This window comes from Procambarus clarkii, chromosome 23 (genome assembly GCF_040958095.1).
Source record: "Procambarus clarkii isolate CNS0578487 chromosome 23, FALCON_Pclarkii_2.0, whole genome shotgun sequence".
Classification (NCBI taxonomy): Eukaryota; Metazoa; Arthropoda; class Malacostraca; order Decapoda; family Cambaridae; genus Procambarus; species Procambarus clarkii.
The window spans coordinates 25,541,719-25,566,307 of record NC_091172.1 but is presented as its reverse complement, the minus strand read 5'-3'; the positions used below and the strand labels follow the sequence as shown (position 1 = coordinate 25,566,307).

Here is a 24,589-nt window from a genome sequence, read left to right as displayed (position 1 = left end):
ATACTTAATACTATATTTTTGTTCTAATCAGAATTTTATGCACTATATATAATACAAAAATCACATGTTTTACTTATTAAAGCTAGCATTCTGGGCTGTTTTGTCCTCTAATTACTGGCATAAGGACACAGTCATGCACTATTATATACACCACTAAAGTTGAGCCTCGGTAAATGTTTAAAAGTGTTGCTGCCGGCTTAGATACCTGGTGTTGAGATGGCTTGCCGATATACTGTACGAGAAAATTCTCAATGTGCAATCCTGATTTGAATGCAGAGAAAGATGACCAGGTACACACAATGAAAGCAACTTTTCTATATCACAAAGTCAAGCTTTCATAGCAACATTTCAAACTGTACATTTAAAATTAATGAATGGAATTATAAATATAAAAAATAATGAAAATAAAACTGTAAAATAGCAACATTAATTCAAAAGATAAATTTATTTTATAACATCTTCCAGTAAACCATGCTCCATGAAACTGGGTTCAACCATAAAAACAAAATGCAAGGGACTATCTTAGAGACTTAAGACCCAGAATTGTTTCCAATAAATAATATTCAACAGGTAAAAAAATTATGCAACTATAATTAAGATATGGAAAAATTTGCAAGAAAGTGCATGAAAGCCCTGGCAAAAAAAAGAGTATTCTAATGTTCAGACAGACATTAACATAACATCTTCAGTTACTTTAATTATATGTACTAGCAAAACCAGGAACACATATAAAAAGGAACAATAATAGTTTGGCAGTGCTGTCAAGAATGAGGAAAATAGCGAGTGGTTCCCTTATGCAAATATATAACAGTAAAAAAAATTCATCATTTATTAACGATAAAATTCTTTTCTTTCATTTTAACAAATTAATACTGAGATGGACTAACAGTTATATAAAACACTGAGTAGAAAAGGAAAAGATATTGTCAAAAGTCCTTCACAATCTCTATCATAAAACGATAAACATTTGACACCATGCTTGAACGTGGTATACGCGGCAACTTCTGCCTTTCATCACTGCGTCTTTTTGGACGTTCCTCGGTTCTTCCACGCCAGGATGAGCTTCCAAGCAAAGATCAGGGTGAAGATGTGAACCTGCATGGATACCATGATAAAGCAGTACCACAGAACACACACTGGATAGCCCTGCAAAATAAAATTAAGGGATCAATTAATAAACCTCAAGTGTTTATGAGTCTATGAGAACCTCCAGTAAACTTCCATATAGGAGAAAGAATTGACCTTTCAGAACCTGACTTGTTAGGTCTGGAGCAATTGCAAAGCAATGAAGTCCCTAAGAGATGAACACTAAAACCACTTAAAAACACCAGGAGAGAGGTGGTGATGCTGTTCCAAGAACCACATCAGATGAACATTTACCATACGCCCAAAGAGTTTGAAGACAACTCGTGAGGGCAATAGGGCAGAAGTCCTTAGGGGATGTCCCAAGAGACCCCGGTTTCCGAATAGGGAGTACAACGGCATCAAGCCAGTCCTCAGGGACTGAAGACTCCCAGGCCTGGTTATACAGACTCAGTAAATACTGAGACGTGCAAGGAGGGAGATGGCAAAGCCCCTCATAGTGAATATCATCCGAGGCCTCTGCTGTAGATCCACAGAGGGCCCGGGCAGACTGAAGTTCAGAGAGAGAGAAGGGATCGTTACAGTATAGGGAAGGTGGAGAGGAGTTTGGAAATCTAAGGTATGAGATTCAAGAACGGGCTTACGAAGGAAGGAAGAATTGAGGAAGATGAGAACCAGAGCCAACAGTAGAAAAGTGGGAACCTAGTTTGGTCGCGACCTTCACTGGGTCTGCCACAAAAGTACCACGAAGGTGAAGAAGTGGCGAGACATCTGGAACGAACTTACCCGCAATTTTGCGGATCTTCTAGATCTGCGGCAGAGAAGTATCGGACGTAATGGTGGAAAGATAAGATTTCCAACTCTCACGTTTAGCTGTACGGATGGTCCTACGGACAACTGCACTGGCCTTCCGAAACAAAATAAAAGAATCAGCTGTCTGCCGGTGTCGGTGTTTCTTCCAGGCTGCAAGCTTACAGTGGACAGCCCGAGCACAGTCCGCATTCCACTAGGGAACGCACTTCTGTGTGCCCCTGGAGGTAGAGCGAGGAATAGAGCAGAGGGCAGCGTCGAAGACAGTGTCATGATAAAGGAAGAGGGTGCGAGGAAGAGGCAGAGAGGAGAGGTCAGAGAGTAGCACGAAGGGTGAATAGGTTCCCGTCAGCCTTGGCAAACTGTCACCTAGGGAAGGAAAGGGGAGGGTGAAAAGAGAAAAAGGAAATAAGGATGGAGAAATGGTCACTTATGGAGGTCGTCAAGAACCCGCCATGCAAGATCTAAGTAAAGTGACGACAAACAGAGAGAGAGAGAAAGATCAAGACAGGAAAGGGTGCGAGTCCGAGAGTCCACATGAGTGGACTCACCAGAATTCAGAAGAGACGGAAGAAAAGAGGACGAATGGTTCGAAAAGGCAGCCTCGGGCATTCGTCAGAACATCACCCCAGAGGGTATGTCGACTTCTGAAATCACCCAACAGGAGCACCGGCTCTGGCAAGGAGTCCAGGAGGTGCTGAAGATCAGGAAGGGAAAGTGGGACATTTTGCGGGGAGATAAATGGAACAGACTGTATACCATTTACTCACAAAAACACGACCAGCAGAACAACGGATAGGCGATGGAAAAAGTAGGGGGACGAAGGGAATATCAGAACGAATCAAGAGAGCAGTAGAGTTACGGGCCCCAGCAAGAGTTGGGGAAAGGGGGGGGGGGGGTGGAGAAAGAAAGGAATAGCCGCGAAAGTGACCAGGACGAGCACCAAGCATTGGCTCCTGGAGACAAACACAAAGCGGTGAAACCTGTGTTGGAGTTGGAGTTGTTGGAAGTTCATGGAAGTTGGCATAAATTCCACGAATATTCCACTGAAGAATAGACATTATCAAAAAGAGAAAGGACAGCAACAGAGAACAATGAAGAAACAGGTAAAGAAGAACACAGTATATTAAGTAAGCTCAGGATCAGGGTCAGCAAAATCAGGGTTAGGGGGGATAACTTAGTAAGGATGGAGGGAATGGACCGGGAGGACAGACCAGAGGCGGACTGACGGGGTCTAGAGGAGGAGACAACCAAGAGGGAAAGTCAAGGACAGCAGGAGGGGGACGGGGGTAGAAACCAGGGAGCGCACCTCAGCAAGGGCAGAAACCGAGAGGGAATCGGGGGCTAAAGAAACCTCCATAGCCGGCACAGGGGGCCCCAACAGGGGAGGTGATGTAGCAATAGTCAGAGGTGAGGGGCGAGGAAGAAAGCGATGCCTTCTTACTCGCTGGGGAGGAGGAAGCAGAGGAGCCAGGCTTACATTTCTGACTCAAAGAGAAAGGTGTTCCAGCAACAACGTACTGGGCGACAGACTCAATGGTCTCAGCAGGACAAGAAGAACAGGGACAAACATGAAGATTGCTAGGAGGATGATGGACAACAGCCTGGACAGACAGGCAGCATGGAGGGCCAAGAGACTGAGGGGGAGGGGGGGAGGGGGGGAAGAAGAGTCGGGGGGGAGATAGGAAAGAAGACACATTAGACATGAGGTGACATGGCGGACTGGGTAGGAAGGGGGTAAACTCCAGCTGGAGAACCAAGAGGGAACAGAATGTAAAGGAACAGGGGACGAGGCAGTGGGCGTGTCCGGATCCAAAGCCTGGAAACGGTTGCGTGACTGAGGAAGGGGGGGGAAGGACGAGGAGAGGTAGAATGCAACACGTGAGCATAGGATACGCCAATGAAAGGGTGGAGACAGCAGACTTGGCATCTCGCTTCAGTTAAAGTCAAACGTTCCCGGTGTTTCAAGTTGAGGACGGCTTCCTCAAGCTTGTAGTTTATACACGTGCGGGAGAAGGTAGGGTGGGCCTCATCGCAATTGAGGCAGTGAGCCTGGGGAGAAGAGCACTCTGTCTTAGAGTGGTCATCGCCCCCACACATGGGGCATAGAGAGACAAGACTTGTGCATTTGAGGGCACCGTATCTGAACTTCCAGCACTTGTTACAAAGTCTAGGGTAGGGGATGTACTCCTGAACTGAGCACCTGGCACCAGCAAGAATGATACAGGGCAGAAGGGTCCTACTATCAAAGGCAATTTTCACAACTCGAAGGGGCTGATGACGATGACCACGAGAGGGTCGAGTGAACGTGTCCACCTGGAGGACAGGATGGCCTTGGGCTTCGCGGATAAGTCTGAGAAGTCATAAGACGAATAGTATTCAGTGACATGAAAATAAGAGGTAATGCTTTCATTCACGAATGTGTCCCCGTACCCAACACAGAGTCACAATTAGAGGATAGGACACCCAACAAGAGAAAGGTCTTGCCCCCCCCCCCAGGGGTGCGACGTGATTATACTCCCCACGAATGCCACCTTAAGAACTGTCAGTCCGTCGAGATCGGGTTTAGTGACGAAAGAAGGATCGACACTAAAAGTGTCCCCTCGCTCGCGACGTTGGGTACCACAGTTCTACGGGTAAGAGAGTATGCTTCCCCAAACACTCGGGTGTCAAAACAGAAGTAGTCCGAAAGAATAATCAAGACTGGCAAAAGGTCGGCGGGAAATAATTAGAAAGGAGAAGAGGGGGGAGAAAAATAAAACACAAGGAAAAGGAAAAGATATCTGGCAAAATTGGTGAAGACAGCAGCAGGAGCATAAGGCTTCAAAAGGACAGAGGACTGACCCATTGAGCATCACACTCCAGCAGTCGTCCACCAAGCCCCCTCATGACGACAACGGGCCAGAAAGGGAGGGGGGGGGGGGGGGGGGGAAGCAAGGTACAGTCAATCACAATATCGACTTACCTGCCATAGCTGTAGCCCTTCTGGATCATCTTCGGTACAATACTCTAAAAACTCTTTGAAGTAAATCATTGCTGCCAAAAGAATTGGCACAGTTGAGAGGAGATTGATAAGGCCAAAATATATCTGCAAAGAAAATACAATCCCAATTTCATCAGTCTCATCAAACAAATTATTATTTTATCACTAACCAGTTGCACAAATTTTACATGGTTTAAACAATATGTATGGTAAATACATTTGTTGCAACTGATCAATGCACTCTATAGTTTTGTTGTACATCGGGCTGTATCATGCCCAAGACTAAACACATCAACCATGTCATAATTAAGTAAAACAATTTTTTTAATACTGTACATTACAAAATGTGAAAAATGACAAAATTTACCTGGCCACGTACCAGTACAGTAGCGTGTTGATGCACCAGAATTGCAAATGTTTATATTAAGCATATACTGTACCTTACAAAAATTATTAATACTGTGCTTAATTTTCAAAGGAACTTCAACACCATAAATATTTAGTAATGTAGTGGAATGCAATAATTTACTACACCAAGTTACATAATTTATGTATTATACTACAATACACTATTTTTTTATTAATGTGTAAGGTAACTAAATGATGCACCTCAAGCCAATACGGTATAAAATTTAGTAATAGCACAACTCCACTAGCAGGGAGTCTCGTCTATGCGCCACAGGACAGAACCATGAAAGTTCAATGGAAAAACTGGCAAACCAGAAGCTATCAAGGGGCTTACAAAATGGGCAACTGTTGTCAAATCACACAAGGCTAATAACTGATGAGATGGCTAGGTAGATCCAGTAGTTGGGAGTGCTGCCACCCGATAGTGTACAGCTGCTACTTGTGGGTCACATCACAATTCTATAGTTTTCCTTCAGTGTGTTTAGAACCAAATACCTTGCAAGACTGATGTAGACAAAAGATGTAATTCACACATTTCAAGAAAGTGTAAACAAAGACGATGTACTTCCCTTTCCTCATAATAATTCCCCTTGTCGAGGACAGGAAGCCTGTACTGAAGACTCGTCAAGGTCTCCCTAGGAAAACTGACCTTTCCCAGGATGCAACCCACAACAATAGCCCAACTCCCAGGAACCCATCTTACCATCAGAGGATTAAACCTGCATCCCGTGACTGTGTGCCAAGTACATAGTCCATTGCTACCAGACCCTGTTATTGGAAAAATTATGTACTGCACATTATTATATGTAGATATGTACATATTATATGTACTCTACTCCTGCCTGCTTGCCTGTGTCAATACTGTTCTACTACAAGACTACTGAAATTTTACCTGCAAAAGTAACACCCTATTTTTTCGAATTGCTGTGAGACCCAGGAAGTTGGCCAAGGATCCCACCAACCAGATGTACTCCCATTTCAGTGGCTGCAAGAGGCAACTTTGCATTATTATCTTTTGGTTTTGGCTGCATGAAATTGATGGATCTGCAAACTATATTCAATACAAAAATATAAATTTTATCTAATAGCAGTATTTATCACAAATTAAAACAATTAACACTAAATAATTTATATTGAAACAATTTTATAACCAAATAATTTAGAGAGCTGGACAGTCAACAAATTTTAAACAGCCAATGGCAAGAATAAAAACATTTTTGTAAAGTTAATCCTGTCAGTAAAAACATGATACATCAATGTTTTATTTTTTTGTCAGTAAAAATAGAAATGGGCTCATACTTGCGGAACTTCTAATTCTTCGATTTCAAGAATGAAAATATCAAGTCTATCGAGGAAATCAGGAACCATCTTGACCACCATGAGGAGTGCCAGCAAGAGATGCGAGAACACACATTTTCGTAGCCGTCCTTTGTTCAATGCACTAACAAAGGTAAAGAAAATTAAATAATAGTGAGCCAATCTTCTGAATGGGAAGTAGCAAGGCTTAAAACTACTATTTTCTGCTAAATTTAGTACAAAACAATTTCGGTAGCTTTGCATAAACTACCAAAAAACAGCACTGTACTGTACTGCATTACACTTCATATCAATGATACAACAAACAAAAATTACTGTACTTGAAATATTGTCTATTAACCAATTAACTTTCAATTAATTTTCAGTCTCGTACTGTAACCACTTTATTAATATACTGTACAGTATTACCATTTACAAATTTCGGGACATTTGATTTGTAAATAACATCCTGTAATAAAACAGGAATAAAATACAGACTTGTTCAAAACATTCAAATACAATAATGAATTATATTTTGAGGCCTCCAAGCACAAAAAAGTGGTACGTTACACACAAACCAAGTTTCTGAAAGAAGAAATGATACCTTGTAAATAACAAAATTTTCTAAACAGTTAGTAACTTGCACAAGAAACACCAGGAAACATGCATATGGCAGAATGAATGATATAAATCATGAGCACAACAGAAGAATTGTGGTTGAGTGAGTGAAGTTACCAATTAGGTTACATCAGGATGGTTTAATTCAATGACAATGTTATATTAGTAAAACTGGCTGTACCAGTACTTCCAGGCCAGGTCACATTTACTGTACAATAGCAAAATCCAGCACTAAATGTAATGAAACGCCTCTTTCTGGTAGGCCCTTGGTAGCTCTCCCCCCAATGCTACAGCTTGAAACCTCTTCCGACTCACAAGCACCTACTAGAGACCCGAACCAGAATCTGGCCCTCTTGCAACCCTCAGTCCGAAGGTTTCCTTTCTCTCGGCTCCCTCCTCCGGTCACTCAGGAGGCACTCTTCATGTACATCATGTGTGACCTGGATTCTCTCTATTTGATGGACCCTTCCACTTTTGAGTTTAGTCCTCTTTCTTTTTGGATGTGATACAAGGTACCACAGTCCTCCTGGCTAGCGGACAATACTTCGTTCTCACTTATGCCTCGTCGCAGCTTATGTCGTACCCCTGCGCTTGAGTGGTGCGAGGTGTCGATTGTGTTGCATATGTTTCTGGGATGCCTTTTTTTTATGTGCACCTCGATGACTGCTCGTTTGCTCCTGCTCTCTCTCGGGATGATGGATTCCATCGTGCAATTTCTGGGCCTCCTTGACCTGCATACTGGCTCTGGGAGGAGGTTGAGGCACTCAGCAGAAGGCCTCATAAGGGGGGTTTCAATTTATACTGCTTTCCCAAAATCTGCACACTCCCATGGTCTAGGAGGCAGTAGCCATGTTCTTCGCTGCCCAACTTGTGCGTTGGCAGGCTGTGTTGGCCCAGTCTTTGGAGTTGGTGTGTGCCCTGGCTCTCTTATCTGCCTCTGGTTATGTCTCAGTATCTATTTGGTGGTTGCTGCTAGTCTTATTTCAGATCTCCTGCATTCTCTGGGGGTCTCATTTACATCCTTGGAGGGGGGTCATCGCCTATTGTGGGTTGAGGTAGAACTGGGGCATAGCCTCATGTGGGTCCAAGTTGGCCCTTCTGTAGAGACTGATTAGCCAGATTATGGGTCGCAAGCCGTAAGCACTTGGCTGGTTCTTCTCTGGTCGATGCCATGCTCGCTCTTCCCAGAAGGCATTAGTTTCTATTGGTCCTTAACACCAACAGCATTGCCATCTGTTATTGTTGTCAGTCCCAGGTGACTGTTTGAGCAATTGTGCGAGAGCCTGAACTTTGTCTGCACTATGTTTCCTCTGGGCAAAGTGTGGCTTCTCTCATATCTCTGGTTCAGTTCCTTTCTGTGCTGCTACGATCGTTGGGAGTGGGCCAAATTGGCTCTTCGCCTACTGCTGCTGCAGCATCGCCAGCTTCCTCTTTAGGCTTTCCGGTCACATCCGATTCCCGGTTCGGTTCCTGGTGCCTTCCTCCACCCTTGCTCGATGTCTTTACGAACATCTTGACTCTGGGTTGGGGCTTTCCGACTAGTGCTCACCAAGCTGGCCAGGGTCATTTGTCTCCTCCCTTTTGTCTGGCCCACAGTATGGTTCGGGAGTTTGCGGCAAACACCGAGAAGGGTTCAGATTCCTCTGAACTAAAACCATTTGTGTTCTCTCTCCATTCAGACTGTTCCCTGTGGTATACTGCCTGAAAGGGATTTGCTTTGGTCCTTTGCCCTTTGAAGCCTGACATTTTTCAAGTGGCACTTTTGCTGGATTCTCAAGTTTTGGCTCTTCACGCTGTTCACCTCCAGGGAGTATCAAATGTTTTCAGTGATGGTTTATCCCGGTTCCTTTCCATCTCCACAGAGTGGACTGTCAATGCCACCACCTTCCTTTGGCTTTGCAAGACATGTGTCCACAGGTGGACCCCTTTGCATTGGTGAGGAATGTGCACTTTTATTTGTACATCGCTCCATTCCCCGATTAAGAGACCTCATGGTGGATTCCTTTTAGATGGACTGGTAGAACGGGGGGATTCCTATACTGTACTTCTTTCCACCAGTTTGGCTGTTGCCCAGGGTCTTAACAGGAAAGAGTAATCTTACTGGATCCCTGGTGGCAGGCGCCGTTTCCTCAGTGTCTGAACCCAGCCATTTTTTTGTGGCTCTGCTACTATCAAACCTAACCACTTGACTGGACGGTAAAGTGCAAGTCTCGCATCTTGAAAGGAAGGCATTCAATCCCCGACCATCCAAGTGGTTGGGCACCATTCTTTCCCCCAGTCCCATCCCTAATCCTTATCCTTTCCCAGTGCTATGTAGTCGTAATGGCTTGGCACTTTCCCTGAAAATTGCCTTCCCTTCTGCCACTATCAGAGGATCGGCCTGGTGACATATTTTGCTGGTTCGACTTCCTCAGCTCCTAGTGTCAGGTCTTTTTGATGCGTCTTTATCGTCATCTGTAAGGCGAGCAGGTGGCTTCTTTGGTGGTGCTACACCTACTTTCCTCAACTTGGCGATAGTACGAGGTTTCATAGCACCCTTTGTGCTACTTCCTTTCCCTCTATCTTCGTTTGTCGGTCTCTGAACATGTAGTGCTCTCCTATCTTTCTTGGGTTTTCTTGATTAGCATCTTATGCCAAATACTGTCAACTTGTGTTATGTGGGGCTGACAGAGTCACTGCAGCTTGCATTCAGTGTCAATTCCATCTTTGCACTGTTTCACAGGCTATCTCATGCTTTGCTTCACATCCAGCTTAAGAGTTATCAACTCCCAATTGCGAGCCGAGAAAGAACCCAACTCGGAAGGAAGTAACAGTTTTATCTTAATTGGCCCTTTAAACTGCCAAGCTATTTAAAATTCCTACATCCAGGTGAGCATGGAGAAAAAGAAAGTATTGAAAACTATAAGAATCAATCCCGTATGGCAATTTGAGCACAGCAAGAAAATGCGGACAAGTGACTGGAGCAGAGCAAATGTTAATCTGACACCATACGATGGTTAAGTACTGTACATTTTTATACACAGTATATTGTATTTAGAAATAAAATTATTCCATTACAAAATTTTGTAAGATGTTTTATGTATGTACACAGTATTTTTCCCAAAACACTGTGCATATTAGTGGCTTTAGGCATTGTATGTACTAGCTCTATCTAGAAATCCAACATTATGTTTGTAACTCATCTCGTATGTGTGCACTTTTACCTGAATAAACATTTGATTTGATATGACTATCCTGTATAATATAATACATATTAACAACCTTACGTAGTCTAATCATTACAGAATTTTCAGCATTTTCAAAACTGTAAATATTGTACTGTACAATGCACGAGTATGTACCTTACCTAAACATTCAGCATTGGTAATTTTTCAACTGTATCTTGTTTTAAAATATTGGGTCAAGAAAGACAACTTGGAAAATTTTTAATTTTTATAAACAATAACGGTATTAGTAATCAGTTTATTTCACATTTATTTTGTTAACGAGGTTATATTACACACACAGTATACAAAAGCACTTATAAACAAGTGTGTTATTGAACTTTCAGGAGACTTATAAGGGACAAATCAAATCAAGTGTAACACACCCATAAGCACCTCTACATGGGTCCAGTTGAGGAGAGGAGGAACTGAAAAAATAATATGCCAAAGAGGATAGTTTTTATATATATTTCTGTATACTGTATGCATTACAAACAGTAGTAGAATTTACTCAATCTTTATACTTGCTTAAATTCTCAATTAGTTAAACATTAACTTTCATAAAACAGAATATAAAATATTTAGCAAGCGTGTAAAAAAAAAACACGTTAATTTTAATGAAACGCTCCTTTCTGCCACGTTTTTGGTGGCAAGCTCCACCCAATTCAATCCATGCCAGGCCTTTGCTAGTCATAAGCCTACTGGGGACTAGAGGTCAAAACCTGGCCCTCTTATAAAGTTAGAAAAACCAGGCTCAGAAGGATGCTGGGAGCAGGAAGCAAAGTGTAATGGTGAATAGCATATAACGGTAAGCACCAGATAATACGACTGAGGTGTTGAGGTTGTTGGATCAAGTAGAAAGGCACAGTCACCTGGTGCTGAGCAGGTGGAACTAATAAGAGAACTTTTTCATGATTTGGTGGTTCGAAAGTCTCAGGGATTCACTGTCCCATTTTCTATGCTTTGTGTACCTTGCTGTTTGCATATTTTGGTTTGCCCACCTTTTTGGTGGCCATTTCTTGGTTAGAGTGATCTACAATCCTCTGCTCCTTGTGCCTCTTTAGAGGGGGGCCTGGTTTGGACCTCTGAACCCCATTGGTTTGTACGACTCATTAGGGCCTGGCATGGATTGAATTTGTCCAAATATAAATTTATCGACGAAAACTTTTAAAATTATACTGCAGCCTGTAATTTTGGAATAAATAATAGGCCCTCTACAGGAGTTTCTGTATTTCACTATCTAGCCTCTCTGGCATAGGTCTTAAGGATGAGCATGCATTAAGCATACCACAAGGAATACTAGGGTAAAATGCCTGACACCAGTGGCTACTTGTCCTGTCAGACAAAATATAAAAAGATGTTAATTTTTATTTCAAGAATATAGAACAGTATTGTATGTCAACTATTAAATGTAATACCTAATGCCCAGAAGTGATTATGTAACAGTACTTTAAAAAAAGAGTTAAGAGAGAAATGCTGACCTAAATGAAAGTCGGAATGATGTTGACAAGGGAAAGCAACGCATTACATAACTGAAATGAGCAGCAACGAGCATAGAAGAAAATAGAAAAGGTAGCAGAAAACATCAAATATGTTCAAAATTGTATATTAGTTTGAGCGTGCTAATCAACCTATCCTCCTATTTAGATAGTTCTTATTGTAACTATGTGGACTATTGTATGTATATTGACATAATGGACAATTAGTAGAAATTGGTATTATTCACTCTATAAGAGTCTGGAAAAAAAGTTAAAACCAAACAAATATCTCTAGGTCTATATTACACAAATACACTACATTAGGCCTCAGATAGCAAGTATTAGGCCTAGGATGGTTACGTTAGGTTTTATTAGCAACAAATACAAAACCTTTTTGGTTTTGTCCAAATTCAATTTAACCAAATTCAACAAATCCACAAGGGCCGTGACGAGGATTCGAACCTGCGTCCGAGAGCATCCTAGACGCTGCCTTAATCGACTGAGCTAGTCAACCGAAGTTCAGTAGAACTTCGGCTTCAACTCCTTTTACCATGTCGTAGCTCAGTCGATTAAGGCAACGTCTGGGATGCTCTTTGACGCAGGTTCGAATCCTCATCACAGCCCTTGTGGATTTGTTCATTTGATGCATCACGCAATTGTGATTTGTGTGTAACCAAATTCTACGTTCCAATTGTCCATTACGTCAGTATATGTACGATGATCTACATCATTAATACAAGTACTGTATTATCTAAACAGGAGGATGGGCTGGTTCAGGGTGAAACTTTTGAATTCACAAGCCTTCAGCTTGATGGAAGCCATATGGTTGTCAGATAAGGGCTAAAGAATTTCTAGCACTTAAGTTCACGAAATTGTAGAACCTGGACACCTGGCAAAATATCCTCTACAAAGCCTGAGGCTCATGGTAAGTCAAGTTCACTGTCTAACCAAGTATCCTGTTGTATATTTAAAATATAAATTTTACATAACCAGTCATCTAAGCCCATTTTAATGTGGAAAGGAAGCCTAGTTACAAATAGATACCGATACTTAGAAGAACAATTAGCATTTATTCACTATTTAAGCACATCCTTGATGGCAAAAGTTTCATGATGTGTAAAATGGTTCTAGATTAAATACTCTACACCAAATTTACAACTTGTTGCATCGCTATCCTGTACATACCAATATTAATTGAATAACAAAAGTTCTGGATGTGGTTAAGGACTTAAAAGACTGAAAACATGGATCCAACATTTAGAACGAATAATGAAGTTGCAGCATGGCTTGTAGGTGAAGCCATAAACCAATGATAATATGAATGAGATCTAAACATTAATACAAAAATGTATGTAGCACAGGAGTAAACTTAATTATCCGGATTTTGGACTTCCAAATTTCCTGAAGATCCCAATGGTAATTATCCAGATTTAGGATTTATAGTGTACGTACTAGATTTACACTGTACTCCAGTGCATATACTGTACTGAAATAAAGTATTTATTTTTGTATAGTAATAACATTTGATAATGTATATTAGGCTACAATGAAAAATTAGTTTTTGAAGCTCATCAGCTATTGTAGATATCAAGCTGACATACATGGAACTGGATGACAATGGACAAGTAGCCACCTTATTATAACTTACACTTCGGAAATTCTCTTCTTTGGAGGCCAGCTGGAACAACCAAATCTGATATTAGCACAACAGTTCTATACACATACCACACATCTATATGGTTGTTAAATACCTATTAGGATGGAAAAATTTGAATTAGTGGCATTAGAAAATTAACACTACAGAATAAAATAATTTTGCCTAATATATTAACACACTAAAAATAAAATACTATACTGTATTTAGACTAGTCAAGACCGTTAAATTAGTATCGACGTGATCTCTTAAAATTCTAGCTGTAATGGAAACAAATTAAGCAGAGGGGTTACACTGCCTTAGTTAATATAATGAAGCATTAATGATTTTCAACATCATACATATGCTGTTCTTCATTGCCAAATGAACAAAATCTAATTTAAAACAATAAGAATTAAATAATGGAAAATTTTGGTAAAAAACAGGAGCAAAGGGAAACCACAGGAGGCCCACTGACCCATACGAGGTACTGTAGCTCCCATTTATAGTCATGCAAATGCACTCACATGCCAGTTCTGTCTGTGTTCATCTTAGGCTAGTGATAATTTAAACTGTTCATGTTGTAATTATAAATAAAATATAAAGTAGATTTTTCCTACTACAGGGATTGAAATAAAGGTCAGTTGAAAGCTGTCCAAATTTATTAAATACAGTAGCATAATGTCTGTCGGAGTTAGGTTTATCATTTATCTTGATAGTAGCGAGTAACAGCAAATATTTTTCATCAAATTTAAAATACTACAGTACAGCATAGTGGAAACTTGTCTGAACAAATTTATTAATATCGGGACCATACTTCGCATCAGATCTTTGTAATTTTTAACAAAATTATTAAAAATTATTCTACCATTTCTCAAATAGAGGAATTTTGCTCAAACAGAATCCATAAGCAATCGAGGGAATTGTTCTGGTCATAAGACTGGTTTTAAATATATTTTAAATAAAAATTACAAAATTTTGGTGCCAAAATACTGTATGTGCACAATTTTTTTTATAATTTTAAATACTGTACATTAATAAAACAATGTTTTTTGGTATATAGAGTGAACAATTTAAATTTTTGCTATGGAAGGTGTCTTAGGAATCTGCTTGAGAAGGAGTCCACTGTTATGTACCATATTAAATTTGTATAGCAGGCTTCAAGGACATGGAGGAACACTCTTGGAGAATGACAAAATGTGTGAAGGACAACAAGAGGTTCAGATCATCTTCAAATCAGAATCTGATTGGTGTTCAAGTAGGTACAACAACAAACAACTAGAAACAACTGAAGTTAACAGAAGAGAGAGATACAGTACTTGAAGGAATTGGATGTAACAAAATCAGTAGAACCAGACCAGATATCACCATGGGTACTGAAGGAAGCTGCAGGAAGCTTGTGTTACCCATCAACTAGTTCTCAACATTACAGTGGATGGGAGAGTTACCAGAAATCTGGAAAATGGCAAATGTAGTTCCAATATTTAAGAAAGGGGGGGGGGGACATATGAGGAATTAAACCATAGACCAGTGTCATTAACATGCATTTCATGCAAGATACCTGAAACATCATCAGCAAAAGGATTATAGAACATGAGGAGAGAGTAAATTTTGTAACAATGGCACAACACAGCTTCAGAAAATGGAAAATCTTGCTTAACAAACTTTGAATTCTATAACACGGTCACCAAAATAAGACAAAAGGAGGAAGGATAGGTAGACTGCATCTTCCTAGACTGTCAAAAAGCTTTTCATACAGTTTATCACAAAAGACTAATACACAAGATGGAGTGATAAGTAGGGATAACAGAAAAGGCACTGGGCTGGTTATGGGAGTACAGTAGTTGACAAAACAGGAGCGTGGTCAGAGGGGTAAGTCAGGCTTTATTCTGACATATCTGTCACAACTTTGGTTGTAATCTAGGTTTGCAACTAGATTAGTACCAAAATTGAGGTCTCAGCTATGAGGATAGGTTGAGAGAACTCAGCCTCACAACCTTAGAGGAGAGAAGAAATAATGAGATATGATAATTACAGTACAGTATGTACAATATCTTGAGGGAAATAAAGTGGATAAAGAAAGCATATTTAAATTAAAAAGGGGAAGGATGAGGGGACAGCAGTGAAAGCTGGATACGCAATTGAGTCAAAGAGTGTAATAAGTGGAATGCACTGATTAAAGCCAATTCTATCCACAACTTTAAAATGTAAGATGAAAACATTAATATTGAGGGGGATAATTAGCAGGTTTGAATGGCTAGGAGGCAGGGTATAGAGCTAGATGCAAGCGATGAGTTACAACGTGGCTGAAGTATGTTGACCAGACCACACTCTAAAAGGTGAAGGGATGACGACGTTTCGGTCCGTCCTGGACCATTCTCAAGTCGATTGTCGATTGCGATTCTCAATCGACTTGAGAATAATCCAGGACGGACCGAAACGTCGTCGTCCCTTCACCTAGTGTGTGGTCTGGTCAATATAGAGCTAGATCTCACTTCCTGGTAAGCATTGATAGACAAGTGCTGTTTATCAACAATATGTAATTTAATAACGCTTTCCTGTATCAAGGGGCGGGGGGGGGGAGAAATAACCCGCCATTCAACCAAGTGAAAAATGTGTTTATACAAAAAATATAAATCATCCATGTGTGTTTTACGATTTATGCCCAACCTTTAAGCAGCAATTGCAACCTTTTGGCAGCAAGATGGTTGACTGACTTAAAGTTGTTCACTGTCATGTGCAACTTTAGCCAAATGCACAGTTTCAACAGCCCATGACATTTGTCGAACATCTGACCAGAACAGGAATTTGGGCACATTTGAAATCAAACATGTTTATTAGCCAGTATATAAATAATAGTAGTAGTAGTATTAGAATGGTCGATTAAATTATTACCAAGGCGATAATTTTAGGACCAAGTGCCTCAAACGTGTTACTTGGCTAAAGGAAATAATTTTTCTGTTGTGGAAAAAAAATAATATTGGCGAGTCAGTGATACATACTCTGTTAAACCAAACAAAGCCTAATTAACTTTACACACATTTGAATTAAGCTTTAACAATTAATTAAAGTGTTTGAGCCCCAAACTTAAAACAAAATGCCCCCAGCTTGGAAGACAGTGTTGTACTCTTTGCCTAGTTATCGTACTGCAACCTAGGCACAGCAGCAGTAGACTCTCTCATTGTCAGGGACAGGAAATCTTGGCTAAACAACCCTACTCCCCTCCTAGAAGAATTAATGGTCGTCCATCAGGGAGCAACCCACAACAATCATAAGAACAAAGGTAACTGCAGAAGGCCTATTGGCCCCTTTGAGGCAGCTAGAATTTATAACCACCCAATCCCACTCATATACACCTATATATATGCAATCAACTATCCCTCAGACAGCCAACAGCCATACCATGTTGAGAACACCGCTTCTCGTCCCTCAGATACACATTTACTACTAGGCGATAGGTGAAGAGGCATCATTGATTGATGAAGATTAAGCCATCCAAAAGGTGGCACGGGCATGAATAGCCCATAAGTGGTGGCCCTTTTGAGCCATTACAGTAACAAGAGCTGATTCTGGAGATCTGTGGAGGTGCGAGGGCACCCTGCGTGACAGGAGATGCCTCCCGTGAAGAGGAATAAGGAAACTTAAGAGATGCTGTAGTCTTAGCTTCATCAAACATTACTCAAAAGCTCCAATCTAATGCCCAAGGCCTAAACATTCCACAAACCATCTGCTGTCACATTCCCCGCGCGTGTCTATTTGAGCCAGGGTGGCACCAAGATGCCACCTGTCCCGGCACCCGCCTACCCCCAGGCACCAGCCGCCGCCGCCACCAACCAGCTGTTGAGTCATGCGTACGGCTCCTGTCAGCGTGAGCGTATGACAGCATCATGAATGAACGAGAGGCGGTTAGCGTAAGAGGGAGAGAGAGAGGGGGTGGGTGGGCAGGGAGGGAAAGGGGGGAGAGACAACGTGGGCCAAGGTGCCATGGAGCGGGGGCCAGGAATACAGCGAGAGGCATCACGTTACACTCACCTAATCTGGTAATGTGTTGCTACCGTCTCCCTGTGGACGAAGTCGGAGCCGTCCGTCCCCGCCACCATAGGCCCGTCTCGGGACGCCATCCTCGCCTCTCACAACTCTTTCCCGGTCTCTGGCGGCTTAGCGAGAGAGGGGAAGGAGGCGTGAGCGGTGCGGCAGGCGAGGGAGGAGAGCTGCACCACCAACAACAGGAGCCAGACCCACCTGGAGCCACACTGTCACCTGGCGGCCGCTGCCCCAACAACAACAACAATGTCCTCACACCACCAACACTACTTAACAACCAGAGAAAACGGACACTCTTACATCTATTTTCAAGGGAAAGTACAAGAAAATGTATCATCTCGGATGTATTTGACAATTCTAAATTACGAGATAAGGACCACCTTTGATTTATTTTCAATGTACAATATGAAAAACCGCCGGATCAGGTTCATTTTCATGAAAAATTGTGAGGAAATTGTAACTGTAGCAGAAATAATTTTAGGGGGGACTAACAGAAACAATCCCCTAATATTTATTTTCTAAAGAAAATAACACCACAGTTTTAGTTTCAACATAAGCTCCAAGAAAACGGACTGTCTCAACTGCATTGTTCAGTAGATATTAAGAAAAACGGAATTGTTTCGTGTATTGTGTAGGAGAAACTACGAGAAAATTTTGTTTAAATCTTTGAATCTTGTTTAAATTAGCAATCAAGCTGTCAATGTAATCAATCAGAGCTTTAATATACGAATGTGCTTTAATATACTTACTAATCTCTCTCATCTCATTTTTTTCTTACAATGTATCTGTTATCATTTTATTAATTCTGCTAGAATTTACCTACTTAAAATTATCTGTTAGATTAAGGACCTGCCCGAAACGCTGTGCGTACTAGTGGCTTTACAAGATTGTAAATACTATGCTATGTATTCTCACAAACCCAATGTACCTTCTTGTATATAAATAAATAAATAAATAAAAAGAACCTAATCAGATTTAGTTTCCTTTTGAGGTGGACATTAAAGCTAGCTCCTAGGCTTATTTCGAGGTCCCACAAAGCCAGCTGCTGATTTTCCTCAGGATGCATCCAATTAAACAGCGAACTACCTTCCGGGTGCCTATTTACTACTAGGTGAATATGAGCATCAGGTGGGGAGAAATGGGCCCCAAACGTCTTAGCCTTGCTGGGGGTATCGAACCCAGGATCAATTCGAGCGTTGTGAGCCGACTGCTCTTCTGGTTATTTCCAGCAGAAGTATAGGTTCAGATTTATTTTCAGGTGAAACTAAAACCGCGAAAATAGCCTAATCTATTTTGTATATTATTATTAGCAAGCTTAGGTATACTGCAGTGTGCTGCTTCCCTCTCTATGTGAGAGATTACTGATTATAGGTCAAGAGAGAGGTAATAGTTCATCTGACATCCTCCATCTTACAGAATCGTTAGTCATCCATGGAATCGGTGGAAAATATGAGATAATTAAGCCTAGTTTGATAGCCTGCACTAGAAAATTTTGATTACAATACGTTATAATATCTTCAAATATCCGTAAGCGAATGAAATAGTTTCAAACCTCAAAGTATCTTATGCCGTGTGATATAAAATCATTGATAACAGGGTACTCACAGTTAGTTAAGTTCATTTATTATGCACCCCATACCTATCTTGTGGGCGGTAGTGAAAAGGGTTACAGAGGCTAGATATTAACTAGCTAGATAAGGGTTAATATCTAACATATTCAGCAGAGATTTGAGTAAGGGTACCGAGTGCTGTCTGGGGCCAGAGTTAGATATTGTTCTAATAGCAGCTTTGTGTTGGGTAATTAGAGCACGTAAATGATTTTGGGTAGTAGAACCCCAAGCACAAATACCATAGTTGAGATAAGGATAGATGAGAGAATAATAGAGCGTCACCAGGGCAGGAGGAGGAACATAATATCTGATCTTAGAAAGAATGCCAACAGTTTTAGAAACTTTTTTTTGCTATATTTAAAATGTGTCCCTGGAAATTCAGCTTGTTATCGATGAGGACACCAAGGAATTTACCATCAACTTTACTACTGATTTGTATATTGTTTATTCTTAGATTAATTTCATTTGAGGATTTATTTCCAAACAAAATATAGAAAGTTTTGTCAATGTTAAGGGTGAGTTTGTTAACAGTTAGTCAAAGATGGACTTTATTTAGTTTAGTATTCACAGTGACATTTAGAGCAAGAGGGTCAGGACTGGAGAAAATGAAAGTTGTGTCATCAGCAAATAAGGTTGGTTTGAGGTGTTGAGAGGCATTTGGAAGGTCATTAATGTAGATGAGAAAGAGGAGAGGGCCAAGTATGCTGCCCTGTGGAACACCAATATTTATAGGTAGTGTCGGAGAAATGGAATTATTCACAGAAACATACTGGAGCCTGTCAGTAAGGTAAGACTGAAGGTATTGCACCTCTGACTCCATAATGATGTAATTTAAGAAGAAGGTTTTGGTGGTTGACAGTGTCGAAAGCCTTACGTAGGTTCACAAATAACCCAACAGGGAACTCCTTTTTATCAAGAGCTGCATGTATCAAATTAATCATACTAATAAATGCTTCGTTAGTGCTTTTTTGGGTCTGAAGCCATATTGACAAGAGCTTAGTATATTGTGTTTGGCTAGATAAGAGTAAAGCTGCTTGTAGATTAGTTTTTCAAATATTTTTGACAAGTTTGGCAGAATTGATATACGTCTGAAGTTGTTGACATCAGTGAGATCACCACATTTATGAACTGGGGTTACTCTCGCTTTCTTAGAATATCTGGAAAAGTTTGGAGTTCAAGTGACTTGTTGTAGAGCAATGCAATGGCAGGGGCTAAAGATCTGGAGGTTTCTATGTAGATTAGAGTTGGTATCTCCGCAAGGGCACTAGACTTGGTCTTAAAGGAAAGGATTACCTCATTTACATCAGTGGAATAAGCGGACGTTAGGTACAGAGACTGCGGGTAGTTACCTGTAAGATAGTCCTGAACATTAGTACTGGAAGATGGAATATCATTAGCATTAGTTTTAATTATTTTTAAGCAAGTCAGTTCTTGGTGGTAGTAAAAAGAAGTACCACCACCTCTTTGTACAGGGCGACAGTTGTGAATAGCTGAGTAGTTAGGTATGTTGAAGAGTTGAGTAGTATCCTCTTTTAACCACGTTTCAGTAACCACGTAAAGTACCTATAGCTCTGCCTTTCCATTCAAAAGGGTTTAATTTTATTTTTTTAAATTGTCATCTTGTTATTGTCTCTTTTTTCTTGCTTTTTACTATATTTTTTATATACTCCATACTCCCTTATTCCATTTGAACACTGGCTTTGCCTGTGTCCTCTACTAAGGAGCTATAGGTATTTAAAGGTATAACCTGAGAAACTCTGGTTAGGACAAAGGTTCACTTGCCAGTTTACAAAAAGACTATTACTGGAACCGTAATATGCTTTCAGACCATCAGAAATATCTAGATGACTATCTAGGTAAGATAGGATAAGATAATATGTTTATTCAGGTAAAGGTAATTGAAAATGAGTTACATACATAATGTTGGATTAATAGATAGAGCTAGTACATACAATGTCTGAAGCCACAGATACGCACAGCGTTTCGGGCAAATATGAAGGTGGTTTGAAGAGAGGTGCGGTTTCTCATGGTAATGGATTTGATCTGAGGACAGACTAATTGGGTTACGTTTTGGTGTACGGAACCTTCCTTCAACTGCCTGAATGGTTGGGACGCCTGCAGGTGCCAACATCGCCACGGGGTCACGGGGGTGTTACGCTTCGTAGAGTGGTTGTAATAGACCTCATGTGCACCACGCGAGAAACAAATGTCTGTCTGATATTCCTAGAGTGAAACTCTAGGAATCCAAAGTAGAAATGCTATGCAAATCAGGGTTCCAAATTGTGGAATGACCTCCCATATATAATTAAAAGTTGCACGTCTCCCAACGAGTTGAAAAGAGAGATTAAGAAATGTTTACTTAATATGTAATTATTAATGTTAAAGAAACTACCGTCGGATTTCAGAATTTAATAGTTGACGCTTGTCATCGTTATCCCCTTTATTTTTAAAATTCATTTTGTGTCGGGGGGACAGAAAGAGGTTATTTACTATTTGTACCTGCAGAATCGAGCTATCAGCTCTTGGGCCCCACTTTTCTAGCCCGTCTATTTTTCCTCTATTATGTCTACTACATATATTTTTCTCTACACACGCACATTCCCAGGAAGCAGCTGTCTAACTCCCAGATACCTATTTACTGCTAGGTGAACATACGCATCAGGTGAAAGAAACTCTGCTCACTGGTTTCTGTCTCAGCCGGGGATCGAACCGTAGTCTTTAAGGTCTACGTAAGTGCTCGGGGGTCGTAGTCCTTAAGGTATACGACCCCCGAGCACTGTTCACTATATGGTGTCCGTACATATTTTTTTTTTTTTTGAGATATATATAAGAGTTGTTACATTCTTGTGCATCCACTAGCAAGCGTAGCGTTTCGGGCAGGTCCCTGGAATACGACTCCCACGAAGAATCATTTTTACAACCTGTAGTAGTACCCATTTTACTGTTGAGTTAAACAGAGGCTACAGTTAAGGATTTGCGTCCAGTAAATCCTCCCCGGCCAGGATACAAACCCATGACAAAGCGCTCGCGGAACGCCAGGCGAGTGTCTTACCACTACACCACGGAGACTGGTAATAGCTCCCTGGATCTAATAGACTGGATATAGTTCTCGGTTCTAAACATAACTCTTTATACTCGTGCTTTCTGGCCCTTGAGTATCAGTGACAGCTCTTCTGCCCTCCCTAATTTCTTGAAATACTGCGGCTTTTACAACAGAGATTGGAATACCCAGATTTAACTCAATTGTAGGCTTATCCCATGCAGTTTTAGCTGCCTTGTCTATATGTCATCATGCTAGACAACACCTATAAGTGAGATAGTATCTATACAAATCAGATTGAAACTGTTGAGATGTGTAATAATTCCTAGTATCTATTTTGCATGTTGGGTTTTTCAGTGCTTGAAGAGCTGTCTTTGAATCACAGAAAATTATTCCTCCACTGTTTTTTTTAGTGTGTTAGTTGCAGGTTGCAGTGCAGCTAATTCTATATGTGTGGAGGTAGGTCAGTCTTACACTTGTGGTCTGTGAACATCTGTTGTCTTTGTATATTCTACAGGGTGCTGCAGTGCGACCTGTTGACATTCGAACAGAGCTATCAGTGGAAGGATAGTGCTTGTGTGGCCCTAAGTTAGGGCCTAAACTTACCCTAAGTTAAAGGCCTAAGTTACTCTAAGTTACCTATAAAGGAATCGATAGTTTCAAGTGTTGTTGCTTTGAGGAGTCCTGGGTTTTCCTTACTAGTTTTGCTGATGAGCGTGCAAGACACGTCTAACTCAGGGTACAGATATAGTGGAATATCATTAGATAGTACATTGCATACAATAGAAATACTGTATTCAGTTTGATAAGATTGGCAACACAGAATACTATTAAAGTGACCACAAGGTTCGGAAGTGGTCACAGGATTTTACTGAAGTGACCAACAGGTTCTCTTGTTGTCATCGCAGAATTCTACTGAAGTGAGCACAAGGGTTCTCTTCAAATGATCACAGAATTAAATTAAAGTGATCACAAAGTTCTCTTCAAATGATCACAGAATTCCACTGATGTAATCAAAAGCTTCTCGTGAAGTGATCCAAGACCGTATAAGCTTTGACATCAGTACTACAATCAGGATTGATAAAATATCTACGATCTGGGTTCCCCTCAGTTCTCTTAGCAATGTTGTCGTTCCTCTCAGCTCCCACTCAGGAGCATAGGCCCTGCGTACCAAGGGTTAAATTTATCAATCAAATTATTTTTATTTCATTTATTTAGACCTGACTAACAACAAACATAAGTTCACACAATAATGTTTCGTGACCAAAATAAACACGAAAACAGGGATTGTTTTGTCATTGTTGGTATAAGTATACCAACATATATATATACATGTTGGTATATATATACATATATACATGTATATATAAGTACACCATGCACCAGACATGGCTAAAAACAAAAACAATCATGGAACACAACCCAATGTAATTTATCAGTTAAATAAGTGTAAATGTCGTACCACGTACTGAAGAATATGATAATGATTATTGCTTAACTAGATTGGATTTACTCTCGGCTTGATAGAGACTTTAAAAGTACTATACTTTGATATTTTGAACTTCCTCGGGAGGTGGCAATAGATATACAATTATAAACTTAAATTTACGAAATAAAACTGTTACCTTCCTTAATCTTAATCCACCGCTGCCCACTGGGTAGGGGCGGTGTGCGGGATAAATATATCAATTGTGGCACTAACTCTCCACATATGTCAGTTGCTTAATTTAGAAAACTGTATTTGTGGTCAGTCTCGAGCCCATTGTTGGTGTGAAGCTGTGTATTGAATTTTGTAGCTATCTCATCAAGACTGTAACTTGCTTAGCTAAATGAATTGTGGGGGGCCCATTATGTGCCTCTGTAACCTTTTCCACTACCGCCCACAGGATGGGTATGGGGTGTATACAAAATTAACTAAACTAACTTCCTTTTAAACAGAACCAGGTATGATGTCTGTTGCTACATGAACAAGATATAACACTGAAACACAGAGGCATCTTTTCTCTTTACTTGCAAAAATAAAGCAATAAATGTTTCCTAATAACTCTAGCAAGTAAAACTGTACATTGCATACACAAAATATTGTTGAGGTTACGAGGATTTGTAACATTCTTCGACTAAATGTCAGCCATGTCTTATAATGAGGGACTCAAACCAGCTTGGTTCCATTCATGGTATTTAAATTCCTGATAAGGAAATGTAAATAAATGATATTTAAATTCCTGTATAAAGTTTTGGGGCAACCATTAAAAGTTTCACTCTTAAAGCTTGCCTACTGAATTTGTCTTCATATGGCCTTGTTAAATGCTTGAAATACTTAAATTATAGCGAGTTATAATCGTAGCTCACAGTGTGCTAAAGTTTTTTGTCTTCAGTTAAGTCA

General features: G+C 40.5%; 1 protein-coding gene across 2 annotated transcripts; it reads right to left on the bottom strand.

Annotated features, from left to right (window-relative positions):
• Positions 1 to 418: 418 nt before the first annotated feature.
• jagn (jagunal) lies at positions 419 to 17,823 on the bottom strand. Of its 2 annotated transcripts, XM_045751240.2 has the most exons (6): positions 17,545 to 17,775; positions 13,528 to 13,557; positions 6,584 to 6,725; positions 6,177 to 6,269; positions 4,859 to 4,981; positions 816 to 1,146 (listed from the first exon to the last, which is right to left on the bottom strand). In XM_045751240.2, exons 1-6 carry the CDS (start codon positions 17,631 to 17,633, stop codon positions 1,015 to 1,017), a joined length of 609 nt encoding a protein of 202 aa, XP_045607196.1. In that variant the 5' UTR covers positions 17,634 to 17,775; the 3' UTR covers positions 816 to 1,014. The 2 variants fall into 2 exon arrangements, with proteins under 2 accessions (XP_045607197.1, XP_045607196.1); XM_045751241.2 differs by lacking the exon at positions 13,528 to 13,557 and having other exon boundaries at positions 419 to 1,146; positions 17,545 to 17,823.
• Between the last annotated feature and the right edge of the window lie 6,766 nt (positions 17,824 to 24,589).

What these genes read in the sequence shown, in the direction of transcription:
- jagn (XM_045751240.2), bottom strand. Translation starts at nt 17,633, where the DNA reads ATGGCGTCCCGAGACGGGCCTATGGTGGCGGGGACGGACGGCTCCGAC. An exon ending in GCAACACATTACCAGATTAG is followed by an intron (nt 13,558 to 17,544) that starts GTGAGTGTAACG and finishes TGGTTGTTCCAG; the next exon opens with CTGGCCTCCAAAGAAGAGAA. An exon ending in AAGAATTAGAAGTTCCGCAA is followed by an intron (nt 6,270 to 6,583) that starts GTATGAGCCCAT and finishes TGCCTCTTGCAG; the next exon opens with CCACTGAAATGGGAGTACAT.